This window comes from Phyllopteryx taeniolatus, chromosome 7 (genome assembly GCF_024500385.1).
Source record: "Phyllopteryx taeniolatus isolate TA_2022b chromosome 7, UOR_Ptae_1.2, whole genome shotgun sequence".
In the NCBI taxonomy this organism is placed as follows: Eukaryota; Metazoa; Chordata; class Actinopteri; order Syngnathiformes; family Syngnathidae; genus Phyllopteryx; species Phyllopteryx taeniolatus.
Genome location: NC_084508.1, coordinates 1,097,636 through 1,112,473, shown reverse-complemented (window position 1 = coordinate 1,112,473; position 14,838 = coordinate 1,097,636). Strand labels below are relative to the sequence as shown.

Here is a 14,838-nt window from a genome sequence, read left to right as displayed (position 1 = left end):
TACTTTCCGTACCCACTGTATGACCGTGCACTTCGGTAGAAATAATTAACCCACAATGCATTGCGCCTTTAAGACGCCAGGAAAACTGTATTCTTAATGTGTCAATAAACAACGGAAAATAACAAAAATGTGACAGCGGTCGGTAATTAGCTGGATAAGTAGGATCTTTGCCTGGTTTCACGAGTAGTTTTATTGCGGCTGTATTCATATGGCTTCTAATTAGGCCTTTATCTTTTATCTCTATCACCATTCTGAAAAATAGTGGTTCTAGTATACACCAAAAATGTTTATAGAACCCATCATTGCCTGAAGGTCTACCTGTTGGCATATCGTCTAAGGCCTAATGTAACTCTGCGAGGGTTAACGGGGCGTCTAAAAACTCTTTACTTTCTGAAGTTAATTGAAAAAAGTTTCAATGTGGTTTTTATTCGGCTTATTGTGGGATGAATATAAGCTACTGTAGTAGTTGTAAAATATATCATTAATATCCTGTGGTGATTGAGTCAATTTGCCAATTGAATCTTCCATCCATTAATTTTCTTTACCGCTTATCCTCACTAGGGTCGTGGGCTGCTGGAGCCTATCCCAGCTACCTTCGGGCGGGAGACGGGGTATACCCTGAACCGGTCGCCAGACAATCGCAGGGCACATAGAAAGAAACAACCATTCGCACTCACATTCACACCTACTGGCAATTTAGAGTCTCCAATCAACCTACCCACGCATGTTTTTGGGATGTGGGAGGAAACTGGAGTGCCCGGAGAAAACCCACCCAGGCACGGGGAGAACATGCAAACTCCACACATGCGGGGCCAGGATTTGAACCCCGGTCCCCAGAACTGTGAGGCAGGTGTGCTGACCACTCGTCCACTGTGCCGGACCATTTGAATCTTGTATAGTTATAATTAGTTATTTGTCTTTGTTATGTTGAAGTTGGTTTGCAATAAAATTTCCTGATTCATTATTGTGCTTGTAATTAGGGTATCTTAGCTGTTGTAGTAGGAACTCTGTTCTTTTTGATAATATGCAATCAAAAAAGTTGGTTCCTCTGTAGGTCTGTTGGATTCAATGCATATTCTTCTGTGAGTTGTTTGATTGTCATCTCCAATTCGCTTTGTAATTTGTGTTCTTGTTTTTTCTTGTAGGAAGAGTATGAAATGATTTTGCCTCTAATTACAGCTTTCCCTGTTTCCCAAAGTAAGGATGGGGATATAGTTGTGGAATCATTCATATCTAGAAAATCTTTCCATTCCTTCCTGACAAATATATCGACCTCTGGATCTTTCAGTAGAAAAGTATTAAAGCGCCAGGTTGGAGAAGGTATCATGTTTGATTAAAGTTTGAGGCAGAAATTGGAGCATGATCGCTGATTATTAGTGGATTTATTTTGGAAGTGCTGTTTTGAGCAAGGCGGCACGGTGAGAGCGTCAGCCTCACAGTTCTGAGGACCCGGGTTCAATCCACGGCCCCGCCTATGTGGAGTTTGCATGGGTTTTCTCCGGGCACTCCGGTTTCCTCCCACAGCCCAAAAACATGTATTAATTGGAGACTCTAAAATTGCCCCTAGGTGTGACTGTGAGTGTGAATGGTTGTTTGTTTGTATGTGCCCTGGGATTGGCTGGCAACCAGTTCAGGGTGTACTCCGCCTCCTGCCCGATGACAGCTGGGATAGGCTCCAGCACGCCCGCGACCCTAGTGTGGAGAAGCGGCTCAGAAAATGGATGGATTGATGTTTTGACCAATTGAGTTATTCGTAAGAAAATCGTCAATTCTAGAGAAGTAGCGGTGTACTGAAGAAAAGAAAGTGTATTCATTTTTGTCTTGATTTGTCATATATCGGCAAGTCCGAAATCGTGCATATATTCATTTAATATTCGGAAAGACTGTGATTGTTTGGATTTTTTTTTTATTTGAGCAGTCTATGGTTGGATTTAGTGCTATATTAAAGTTGCCACCCATAATAATTGTTGAATTAGCTGACAAATTGATCAGATGGGTGTGAATAATAATTGGATCATCAATATTAGGGACGTGTACATTAACTAATGTGTATAAATTGTTAAATATAGTTGAATGAACAATTATTTATTGGCCTTCTGGGTCAATTATTGTGCTATTTAGCGTAAAAAGTAGTCTATTATGACTTAGTATTGAGACTCCTCGTCTGCTGTTATAGCTAGCTGAAAAGGTCTGATCAAAATTTTAATCGGTATGGTAGTTTTCTTCAGATTTTGACAAATGGGTGTCTTCTATGAAAAAGAGATCAGTTTTTAATTCTGTGATGTAATCCATAATCTTAATTCTTTTTGCCTGTGAACAAATCCCATTTACATTTCATGAAACTAAAAGTTATACTTGTCATATTTGATCAGTGTACTTATGTGTCATGCATCAGTGTAATTGTTATCAGTGAATGTGGGACAATCTGTGTGAGTGTATCATCTATACATGTGTGGGAAAGATGGATAACTCTCAGAAATGTTATATATCTAATGGCAACTTTCTTACTGTATAACTGGTTGAAGTTGTGTTTGGAGGTATTATGTATTGAGGGATTGAACGTGTTGTATTTGAGTTCAGCATAGCAAAAACAGCGTTTTCCTTGTTGCCGGTAATTCTTCATTAGAGGGTGCAAGACTGCGTCGCTCGTTGATTTTGCGTGGAAACTGGTCATTCATCCCAAACTGTGTACCCTTCAGCTCCTGTTCTTTTGACTTTACAAAGACTTTCTGTTGGAAATGTTCGAAATTGCCAATGATTGGACGGGGATGACTCCTTGCTTGCAGTCCTCCTAGTCTGTCTACTCGGTGGTAGGTGATGTTAGCGAGTGTCTCCTTCGGGACTTTCAGCGCTGTCAACATGAGGTTTTCTACTTGAGCCCCTGGATTATCAGGTGTACTCTCGGAAATGCCGGAAAAGATGAGGTTTTCCAGCATGCTTCTTGACTATAAGTCCAGCATTGCTTCTTTGATTTTTTTTGTTGTTGTCTTTCTTGAGAACTTCCACCTCCGTTGTCATCGCTTTCATGGCTGACTGAAGTTCGGCATTGCCCCCGCTGATTTTTAATGCACCACATAGATTCGCACATCTTTTGGGAAGCTGGTTGGCCAGGGTTGGGGTGAAGGTTTCAGGTCATAATTAATTCGTCTTTCCTCACCCCCACCATTCTCCCCAATTTTGATGCACAAAACCCCACCACACATGATCATGGTACAGTGACAATGGTTGCCAGTCAGGGACCTGGTAACCAAAGTAAAAGGGTGGGTGCCAGGTATACACATTTCTCATGGCTTGACTTCTGGGGCCTGCACCCCCCCATTTCAGTTGTCAGGCTAGGGGGAGATGGGTGTCGGCCTCTTCCACCTTTGGGCAGCGTCTTCCTCTCACCTCTCCCGTCATTGCTCGTGGCTGGTGCTTGACATGGTCTCACTGTTGGCGAGCTGTTGCCTCCTCGGGTGGTAGCTGGCTCCTTCATTGGGCCCTGTTGATGGTTGGGGCCCCCATGCTTTACAAGTGTGGCTGGGGTGGTGTCGGTAGGGGGGATTGGGTGTGGGGGTTGGTGGTCCGGTCCCCTTGCCCCTCCCTTGGGTGCTGGTTGGGGTGCTTTGGTTGGGCTGGGGTACCGCCATGGTTCCTTGGGATAGGGTGGCGTCCCCCTGACTAATTCTCCGACAGTCTGGGCGCACTGACTCGGCCCCCTCTTGCGGGTGGAGGATGCCGGGCCCGCCCTTCCTCAGTTGACTAACATGCATGTCATATGGTGTTTATTCACTAATAAGTTCCATAGACATGCTATAAGATTGAATTGCTTATGCTGGGACAACTAATAATAACACAGGTTGTATTATGATATCAACTCACAGGTTCCTACAGGTGTTTAGACACTAAAAGCATTCCACCAGACCACTCATCAGTAGCACTGCCTTGCTCATCTCCCACGTCCTGTCCTACCCTTTTCTGTCCTCGCTCATCTTGTCCTATTGGTTAGCTTTTGCATGTCCTCACCAGGTGTCCTCCCCCTGTCCACATATAAGAACGCGATTTGACTTTGTAATGTTACTTGTAGTCAAATATCTAGACTGTCTATCGTTCTGCTGTGGTTCACACCCGTTCCCTTGTGCAATCTGTTCCTCTGTCTGTCCCCTAAAACTATTTTCTGTCCAGCTGCATTTTCAATAAACATCAGAATAATTAATAAAAATAATGAATAAATTAAACAGAGGGAGTATTTGAAACTCCCCTTTTACACAGCAAAACAGTTCCAGCACAAAAGCCATGGCCATGCAGCTAAACAGGACAGGTTAAAAAAAAGTTCACAATCCCCAACATCATAATTTTGTTCTTCTGCCGAGAACTTACATGACAAATAGGCATATGGGTGGAGCATGTGGTCATTGGCAAAGCGTTGGGACAGGACAGCCTCTAGAACAGTGGTTCTTAACCTGGGTTCGATCGAACCCCAGGGGTTCAGTGAGGCAGTTGCTGGGGTTCAACGGACGACTCGACACACACCGCATGTGCGTGTGTGCTTTATCCATAAAAGCCTTTTTACACTGCATTTTGAATACCTTGTTCATGTCGTTCAAAACGCAAGGGAGCGTCAAAATTGCCGTTTACCATTGCGGCGCTGCGCCTCGAGTTGAAATGCTTTGTTCTTTTTTAAACTATCTTTATTTAACAACAATTCAACAATACAGTTGACTTGAGTAGCATTGCTGTCCCGTCAGACAGCGCATCCAATAATAAAAAACAGCCCAAAAAATGTTGTCTCACCAATGAACCCTTTTCGAGGATTGTACAACCATAATTCCAATGAAGTTGGGACGTTGTGTTAAACATAAATAAAAACAGAACACAATGATTTGCAAATCATGGTCAACCTATATTTAATTAAATACACTACAAAGACAAGATATTTAATGTTCAAATTGATTAACTTGATTGTTTTTAGCAAATAGTCATTAACTTTAAATTTTATGGCTGCAACATGTTCCAAAATAGCTGGGACAGGGTCATGTTTACCACTGTGTTACATCACCTTTTCTTTTAACAACATTCAATAAACGTTTGGGAACTGAGGACACAAATTGTTGAAACTTTGTAGGTGGAATTCGTTCCCATTCTTGCTTGATGTACAGCTTCAGCTATTCAACAGTCCGGGGTGTCGTATTTTACGCTTCATAATGCGCCACGCATTTTCAATGGGGGACAGGTCTGGACTGCAGGCAGGCCAGTCCAGTACCGGCACTCTTTCACTACGAAGCCACACTGTCGTAACACGTGCAGAATGTGGTTTGGCATTGTCTTGCTGAAATAAGCAGGGGCGTCCATGAAAATGATGGCAGCATATGTTTCTCCAAAACCTGTATGTACCTTTCAGCATTAATGGTGCCTTCACAGATATGTAAGTTAGCCATGCCATTGGCAATAACACAGCCCCATACCATCACAGATGCTGGCTTTTGAACTTTGTGTCCATAACAGTCCGGATGGTTCTTTTCCTCTTTGGCCTGGAGGACACGGCGTCCACAATTTCCAAAAATAATTTGAAATGTGGAGTCGTCGGACCACAGAACACTTTTCCACTTTGCATCAGTCCATCTTAGATGAGCTCGGGCCCAGAGAAGCCGGCGGCGTTTCTGGGTGTTGTTGATAAATGGCTTTTGCTTTGCATAGTAGAGTTTCAAGTTTCACTTACGGATGTAGTGCCAAACTGTATTTACTGACATTGGTTTTCTGAAGTGTTCCTGAGCCCATGTGGTGATAGTCTTTACACATTGATGGCGGTTTTTGATGCGGAATCGAAGGTCACGGGCATTCAATGTTGGTTTTTGGCCTTGCCGCTTACATGGAGTGATTTCTCCAGATTCTCTGAACCTTTTGATGATATTATGGACCGTAGATGATGAAATCCCTAAATTCCTTGCAATTGTACGTTGATGAACATTGTCCTTAAACTGTTCGACTATTTTCTCACGCACTTGTTCACAAAGAGGTGAACCTCACCCCATCTTTGCTTGTGAATGACTGAGCAATTCAGGGAAGCTCCTTTTATACCCAATCATGGCACCCACCTGTTCCCAATTAGCGTGTTCACCTGTGGGATGTTCCAAACAGGTGTTTGATGAGCATTCCTCAACTTTCTTTTTTGCCACCTGTCCCAGCTTTTTTGGAACATGTTGCAGCCATAAAATTCTAAGTTAATGATTATTTGCTAAAAACAATAAAGTTCATCAGTTTGAACATTAAATATCGTGTCTTTGTAGTGTATTCAATTAAATATAGGTTGAACATGATTTGCAAATCATTGTATTCTGGTTTTATTTATGTTTAACACAACATCCCAACTTCATTGGAATTGGGGTTGTAGAAATAACAAAAGGAACATACTTTGTTGTGAATTTTAACAACGAAGTCCGTTCCTCTGATATGAGAGTGGCACTTACCAAGGGGAATGGCAACAGCAAAATTCACATTCAGTTACAGTATATTTTCATTTAATTAAATTTTTTTTTTTTTTGAAATTCATGTTTTGTTGGTTTTGTTCTTTTAACAGAGTGATTTTGTGTGCAACCGATGCCTGGTTCATTTTGTGCATGACCGGATGACTGAGAATCTACACAGACAATAAAATATATACCTGTAGTGAATTTGCAATAAACCATGTTTTATTTTTCAAATTAGGAAGGTTTCCGTGCACTCCATATGAAACTTGCGGGGTTCCGTCCCTCCAACAAGGTTAAGAACCAATGCTCTCGACTCTCGTTGGAGGCATCCACTTACACAATCAATTGGCGATGTGGATCAGGGACGTTGAGGATTGGGGCAGCTGTGAACAACCTCTTTAGTCGTTGAAAAGCCTCTTCAACCTGTGGGTTCTACTCAGAATGAATATTAGCAGGAGTTAAGGTATGTAGAGGTGCAGCCACAGAGTTAAAATTCCTGATGAAGCATCTATAAAAGTTTGCAAAAAACAAGAATTGTTTAATTTGTTTCTTGCAACTGAGTGTCGGCCAATCAACCACTGCACTGACTTTAGCCGGGTCCGTCTTGATGTGATCCTGCTCAATGATGAACCCCAGGAACGAGACAGTCGTGGCGTGAAAGTTGCATTTTTCGGTCTTCATAAACAGCTGGTTGTCTAACAGGCATTTCAATACATCTAACATGCTGGACGTGTGTCCTTTCATCTGGAGAAAAAAAATGAGGATATTGTAAAAAATACACAACAGCAAAACATTTCAAAAAGTCTCTCAGCACATCATTGACCAGACCCTTAAATACAGGCGGCGCATGAGTGACTCCAAAAGGCATAACTAGGTACTTACTCATCAACGTCTGTAGGGGTTTTAAACTCCGTCTTCCATTCATCCCCCTCCTGAATTCTGACAAGTTGGTAAGTGTTACACAAGTCCAACTTAGTGAAGATTTCAGTAACTTGTAACATGTCAAAAGCTTAATTCATGAGTGGGAGGGGGATCTGTTCTTTATGGTGGTGATGTTTAATGGGCTGTAGTCACTGCAGGGATGAAGTGTTACGCCTTTCTTTTTAACAAAGACAAATTCTGCCCAGCTGGAGAAGGAGAAGGTCGAATCAGCCCCGCATTTAAGGAAGACGAAATGTAGTCGTTCATAACGTTTCTCTCTGGTACTGATAAAAGAGTGGAGCCGTCCTTTGGGAATGGCCGCCACAGGTTGTAGCGCAATAGCTCAATCGCCAGGGCACTTCCTTCAAATCACGATAACATTGAAAGATTTTAGACAGATCATGTTGGATCGTGGCTACATTGGATTCACTAATTATCATGGGCACAGTCTCTGGGTGATCCGGAAAACAGACATTTTCACATTGATCAACTCCACGTCAGCACTTTACCCAACTTCCAGTCTATGTGTGGCTTATGCTGAACAAGCCAGGGAAAATCCATTGACATGGTTACTGACATTGGTTACTCTAAACAAGTGTCTGCCATCAAGAGCTCCAGCAGTTAAGGTTTTAGTCAAAAGGTTACTCTTTCAGCCCCACTTCCTAGCTCGGCCCCAGTCCATTAGGCTTTCATCAGCCCGAGTCAATCAACACACTAAGAGTCTCTATTTGTCCGTGAGCCTTTATGGTGTTACTTGTGGCAAGGTGCGAGAGGGGTAGTCGTAGGACTGTAAGTGACTTACCAGCGCGCTCCTTTTTCCAGCTCTTACTGAGCAATCTGCCATAAGATGTCCCAGCTGCAGTAGAAGCATCGTCCTTCCTGCAAGGGTCGCTGGCGCTCCCCAGGTGTCAGCTTGCCCCTTTCCAGCTGCATAGGTTCCCTGGGGTCACTAGAGTGCGTGGTATTTTCCAGAAGATTTGATGCAACGGGGTGAAGGTGGTCCCTCTGGTCTGCTGAGCTTGGCAGTGCCTCCAGTGTTGGGTGGACCTTTGTGCCGTTAGTATTTTGTCTCTAAGTCCATCCCGGATTCTATTACCGATCCTGTTATCGATCAATGACTGAATCTAGGTCAGGGGGAATGTCTAGGAGCGAGCTATCAGAATGTCCATGTTAAAAAGCATCAAATAAAGCGACTTCATTCCATGCACTGTCAGCTCCAAGAGTGTGAAACGCAATGGCATAGTCAGACACTCTGCGGTTGCCTCGTTTGAGATCAACCAGCGCCCGAGCTGCGGGCAAGTAGTGTGATCAAAAATATTTCTTAAAGAGGCACTGATGGAGGGTGGCATGGTGGACGACTGGTTAGCACATCTGCCTCACAGTTCTGAGGACCCGGGTTCAAATCCGGCCTTGCCTGTGTGGAGTTTGCATGTTCTCCCCGTGCCTGTTTGGGTTTTCTCCAGGTACTCCGGTTTCCTCCCGCATCTCAAAAACATGCATGGTAGGTTAATTAAAGACTCTAAATTTTGTGAATGTGAGTGCAAATGGTTGTTTGTTTATATGTGCTCTGCGATTGGCTGGTGACCAGTTCAGGGTGTACCCCGCCCCTTGCCCAGAGTTAGCTGGGATAAGCTCCAGCACGCCCGTGTCCCTAAAGAGGATAAGCAGTTCAGAAAATGGATGACTGGATGGATGGCACGGATGAGCTAAAGGGAATTGCAAATGTCCAACGTACAGTGACCATTCAGGCATTGCCCAGGAAGCTGCTCTTCCCATCATGTGAGAGATCAAGAATGCCATTTTAGATTGTTCAGTCGAGCACATGACTGATGACTGAAGTGCAGTTCACATTGCACCAAAAAAGGCCTGCAGTCGCCAGAGTCACCTGAGAATTTCTCTGGGGCAGCCAGATGGATCATCATGGGGGGTTGGTTGATGAACAACCGGCGCAGTATTGGTGGGGGCTGCAGACAATGGTCCTGCTCCCATCTGGAGTTGGTCTGACAAGTGACTAGCTTTGTGACCGATGCCTGGAACTCGCCCTGTCAGTTGTGAAGGTCACTGACTCCCTGGTTAATGGTAGACAGCTGCTCCTCATGATGGTGTAAACTACATGCCACAATGCGGCCTTGAGTGCTTCTGAATCAGCTGGGGCCATTCTGGTCACATCTTACTGACAAGGAGGCAAAAGGACCCAAAAGCACAATTCACAAAAAAATTATAGATTTATTGAATGCTCAACAGTGATCTATAAAGTAACAACAACAACAACAAGAATCACAGCAACGTTGGAAACACAGAATCTATATTTGAAATAACAAATAAAAAAATAAAAAAAAATTAATTCACAGCAATGCTGGAAAACTGGGAACAAAGGTACAAACAAAAGTTCACAGTAAAACTGGAGGCAAAAACAAACTCAGGATGCACTAGAACAATAGCATGGACTCTTGAAAACAGAAAACTTTCGCTCTTACAACTGGCTTTGTTCAGGACGTGGTAGGTAAGACGATCTGACAGAGGACAGGGGTAGAGAGAGTCTCTCTCTCACTCCCTCTCTCCCTTCTCTCTATATTTACTTACACACACACACGCGCACAAGGGAATAGGACACAGGTGGCGACCGTTAGGACAACGAGGAGACGAGAGCAGGAAGTAAAGCTTCTGAAACGAGAGGAAACTATTTGTACAAATTAAAAGTAGACATGACAACATACAAAGCTGGAATAAAAACTGAGAACTTAACATCACCGACGAGACATGACAGCAACCAGTCCACATGTGTTTTGTGGACTTGGAGAAGGCTTGGTTGGTAAATCGGATTTGTTTCCAGTGAGGATTGTATTCCGCCAAGGCTGTCCTTTGTCACCGATTCTTTTCATAACCTCCATGGACAGAATTTCTTGGCGAAGCCAAGGTGTTGAGGGAGTTTGGTTTTGTGACCACAGTATTACATCTCTGCTTTTTGCAGATGATGTGGTTCTGTTGGCTTCATCAAGCCGTGATTTTCAACTCTCGCTGGAGTGGTTCACAGCCAAGTGCAAAGCGGTTGAGATGAGAATCAGCACCTCCAAATCTGAGACCACGGTACTCAGATGGAAAAGGGTGGAGTGACCTCTCCAGGTCAGGAATGAGATCCTGCCCCAAGGGGAGGAGTTCAAGTATCTTGGGGTCTTGTTCACTAGTGAGGGAAGAATGGACAGATGGATCATCTGCATTAGTCTTTCGTGGTACAGAAGGAGCTGAGCCGAAAGGCGAAGCTTTCGATTTACTGGCCAATCTACGTTCTTGCTCTCACCTATGGTCACGAGCTGTGGGTCGTGACCAAAAGAACAAGATGATAGAGACAAGCAGCCAAAATGAGTTTCCTCTGCTCTCCCTTAGCGATAGGGTGAAAAGCTTGGTCATCCGGGAGGGGCTCAGAGTCGAGCCGCTGCTCCTACGCATCGAGAGGAGCCAGATGATGTGGCTCGGGCATCTGGTTAGGATGCCATGCGGCCACCTCCCTGGTGAGGTGTTCCGGGCACGTCCCACCGGGAGGAGGCCCCGGGGACGACCCAGGATACGCTGGAGAGACTTGTGATCCCACCCGGAAGATCTAGATGAGTGACTGGGTAGAGGGAAGTCTGGGCTTCCCTGCTAAAGCTGCTGCCTCTGCGACCCGGCCTTGGCTAAATGGAAGTAGATGGATGAATGGATGGACTGTTGCAAAATTTTTATTAGTATGCAATGAGTAGGTAAGCAATGTCAACTTAAGTTTTTGTACAGTTTGTCCACAACAAATACAGTATACAGTACACAGTACTGTTTAAACTGCATCATCTTTACACACCTACTTTACTGGTATTAAATTGTACATTGTACATTATATACTCTGAATCTATGGAAACACCTTTCACCCATTAAAAGAAAAAACAAAATCAAATATTTGAATTTTGAAGGGTTATTTTGTGAAAAGTAAAAAATTTGACCGTAGACCAACTTCTTTTCACATCAGTGATCTGAGAATCCTATCCTGGATCACACTATTGCAGCATTATGTCTTTATAAAGTAAGATTTAGAAAAATGTCAATAAATAAAATGTACTTGTCTAAATTAAAAATGTTACTGATTTTCTTGTTGTTAAGGAGGCAGGACTGAGGGAAGGAGACTACATAGTGGAAGTTGATGGACAGGACTGTAAGTGGGTCAAACATAGTGAAGTGGTGAACATGCTTAAGAACTACAGAGTCAAAGAGGTGGAGCTTGGCGTGGTTACATTACATTCACACGATGCTCAGGTGAGTTTTACACTTTATTCCCAAGGAGCATATGTGAAGCAAATCTCTTTATTTTCTGTGAATTTCGATATTTTAAACACTGTGTGGTGTTTTCATGTGCAGTACAGTGAACCCCCGTTTATCGCGGCGCATACGTTCCAGACCCACCCGTGATTCACACATGAAACCCACCTTATTAAAACATACGTTTAAAAGTGTTCCTTCACCAGTTCTCACTCTCTTGGTGTCAAGAAATAGGAGAATATTGTACATCTAGGAAACGAAAATAATCTCTAAGAGGCCTAGCGTGCTTGCTCCAAGGTGTTTATCACTCCCAGTTGAAGTGTACCATAAAACTGATACATAAAACAAAAGATAATTAAACATTGTATATTTACAATGGGTGCCAGTCCTGCCTCTCACCCAAAGTGAGTTGGGATAGCCTCCGCCTCTCCCGCAAGGATAATGAGGATAATATCAGTACAAAAAAACATTTATGGATTAATGGATATTTAAACACCGCAATATCATGGGCGTTCACTGTACACTAGTTTCAAAATTCAATATCCAAACTTAAAATGGAGCCGAATGAGGCAGTAATGTTTGTGTCCATGTCAGCTGGATTGTATCAGATACTTCGCCGTTCACACTCAACAAAGTCTTTGTGTGTTAACAGGCTGAGAAAAGGCTTATACTTTCTCACAGCAGCGGTAAAGAGAACACTTTTGACAGCGGGTGATGGCTGTGGCTAAAGGACAGAGGTCTGCCTCCTTACTGGACTGGAACAGGAAGAAGCGGGAAGGCAACTTGACTTCTAACAGACTGGGAAGCACTTTCAATTTGTCTTTTGGAAACCTCAGAGACACTGAGGCCATGTACTGAGATGAGGTTGCAGAGGAGCCACTCAGGGAGTCACAATAGCGTAGTACCGCACATGATAACTGCACCAACAAATGTGATTTTGAAATAGTTCGCCGCACTTGTAAAGTATTTCATTTCACAAATCCAAAGCCAGCTGTTTGTTTTTCTCAGTTGCTTTGGTCCATTTCTTAAATCATCCTCAACCTATGCATAAACAGTCAGTGTTTTTCTAAAAACAATTCGTACAAACAGCAAAACACCATGGATTACATGCAGAACCCAGTCTCTGGTTAAAAATGCTTATTTCATTTCTTAAAAGTAAAGATATATGTCAATAAACATGTCAGTGCCATAATGACGAGTCTTTGCGTCATTGTGTTCAGATAAGAGAGTCAAATTGCTTATTCATATTGTCTATATACCGTAACAGTATACTCTGGAGAGATGGCCTAATGCAGTGATTCCCAACCAGTGTGCCGGGGCACATTAGTGTGCTGTGAGCGCTCTTCTGGTGTGCCGTGGGAAATTTTCAAATTGCTCAAAAGAAATTTTATTTCTAAGAAATAATGTATCTTTATGCATCTATTTATGCCTGAGGCATAGTGACAGACAGAAATGCTCTTCTATTCGGTAGCAGGAAGTACAACCCTAATTCCAATGAAGTTGGGACCTTGCGTTAAACAAATAAAAACAGAATACAATGTTTTGCAAGTCATGTTCAACCTATATTTAATGATGGAACAATTGAACAAGTAGTTTTCAGAATTTGGATCGGAGAATTGCAACAAAGTGCAAACAGGTATTTTGAAGCATATGCCTAAATATTTGGAACAAAGTGTAGTTGAAACTCACTCCCGGTACTGTATCTAATGAGGCTATTGATGCCCTCATTCTGTGCTATTTGAGTTATTGAGTCATTATAAATTTGATAATGCTATCGTATACACAGGGTATCACCATACCAGTGTGTAAAATGTAAAATTAGTTTATCATGTCCTACCCTGTATACATTTGCTATACGGTGTAAATGCATAATGTATAAGGAAATGTGACAGTAGTCCTTTATTGCACTGACCCTGAGCATAGATACCTGTAGATGTTTCATCATTTCGCTATAGAAAAGACAGAACAGAGATCTTTGAATACAGCCGGGTCCGACTAAATTTAACCATTTTCGATACCGCTTATCCAGTGGTCTGGCTTCAATCTCGTTCATGTCAGATTGCTTTTCTGTCAACCTAATAGCATAAAAAGCAGTTTATCACAAACATCCAACAAAGGCGGAAATTTTTCTTTGAATCAGTCAAGAAAATCTCAGTCCAATATATTCTCCTGGGGAGGCTCAAAGAAAATAATAATTGTTTTATTATCAGAGAGTTGTCAGAATTTATCCTTATCTACTGTATCTGCTGTTAACAACACTGATTGCTGGCATTTGCTTTGCCATGCCAACGCTAAGTGAATCACGGCTGCCTGGCACTTCAAAGCGGAGACCCAAGGATGCAGAGTTTGCCCCCGGACGCTAAGTTAAGTAACTCCCCGCCAGTCGAAGGATTGCACCCACAAAGGCCAACCTCCAACCTGTTGACTATTGCCTCTTTGGAGTTGGAACAGGCAACGGCGACACCAACAGGCGACGGAACGACACTACAGACACGGTTTCATATTTGAAGAACTTTACATGAACGCCACTTGTGACTGTATTGCTGCAAGCTTGACTGTCTAACGTCGAATATGTTGTTAACTGAACCAGATGTAATGTTCTCCACACCACACAACATTTGAAACATTCATTACAGCATGAAAGAGGATGAGCGTGGAACAATGAATGGAGAGGAGATGGTCTCGTTATCTTAAATCCAATAATTAATATTTTATTCCACTGGTTTAAAACCGGCGGAACGGTGGACGACTGGTTAGAGCATCAGCCTCACAGTTCTGAGGACCGGGGTTCAATCTCCGGCCCCGCCTGTGTAGAGTTTGCATGTTCTTCCCGTGCCTGCGTGGGTTTACTCCGGGCACTCCGGTTTCCTCCCACATCCCAAAAACATGCATGGTAGGTTTATTGAAGACTCTACATTGCCCGTAGGTGTGAATGTGAGTGCGTATGGTTGTTTGTTTATATGTGCCCTGCTATTGGCTGGCAACCAGTTCAGGGTGTACCCCGCCTCCTACCCGATGATAGCTCGGATAGGCTCCAGCACGCCCGCGACCCTGGTGAGGAAAAGCGGCTCAGAAAATGTATGGATGGATGGTTTAAAACCACAAAATAATCCTAAAATGGAAAATAACGCCAAAAGGCAGTCTAGCCCCTTTGTGTTCGCGAAGGTGGTAGAAAAGGAGGGGAGGT

The 14,838-nt window shown here is 43.2% G+C and overlaps 1 protein-coding gene across 1 annotated transcript in view; it reads left to right on the top strand.

Annotated features, from left to right (window-relative positions):
- Nucleotides 1-12,843, top strand: part of rhpn1 (rhophilin, Rho GTPase binding protein 1) — a 99,442-nt gene extending 86,599 nt beyond the window's left edge. The window contains 3 exon segments of the mRNA XM_061780357.1: nucleotides 11,496-11,648; nucleotides 12,304-12,354; nucleotides 12,357-12,843. Coding sequence (XP_061636341.1) covers nucleotides 11,496-11,648; nucleotides 12,304-12,354; nucleotides 12,357-12,509 — 357 coding nt within the window. The 3' untranslated portion in view covers nucleotides 12,510-12,843.
- The last annotated feature ends 1,995 nt before the right edge of the window (nucleotides 12,844-14,838 follow it).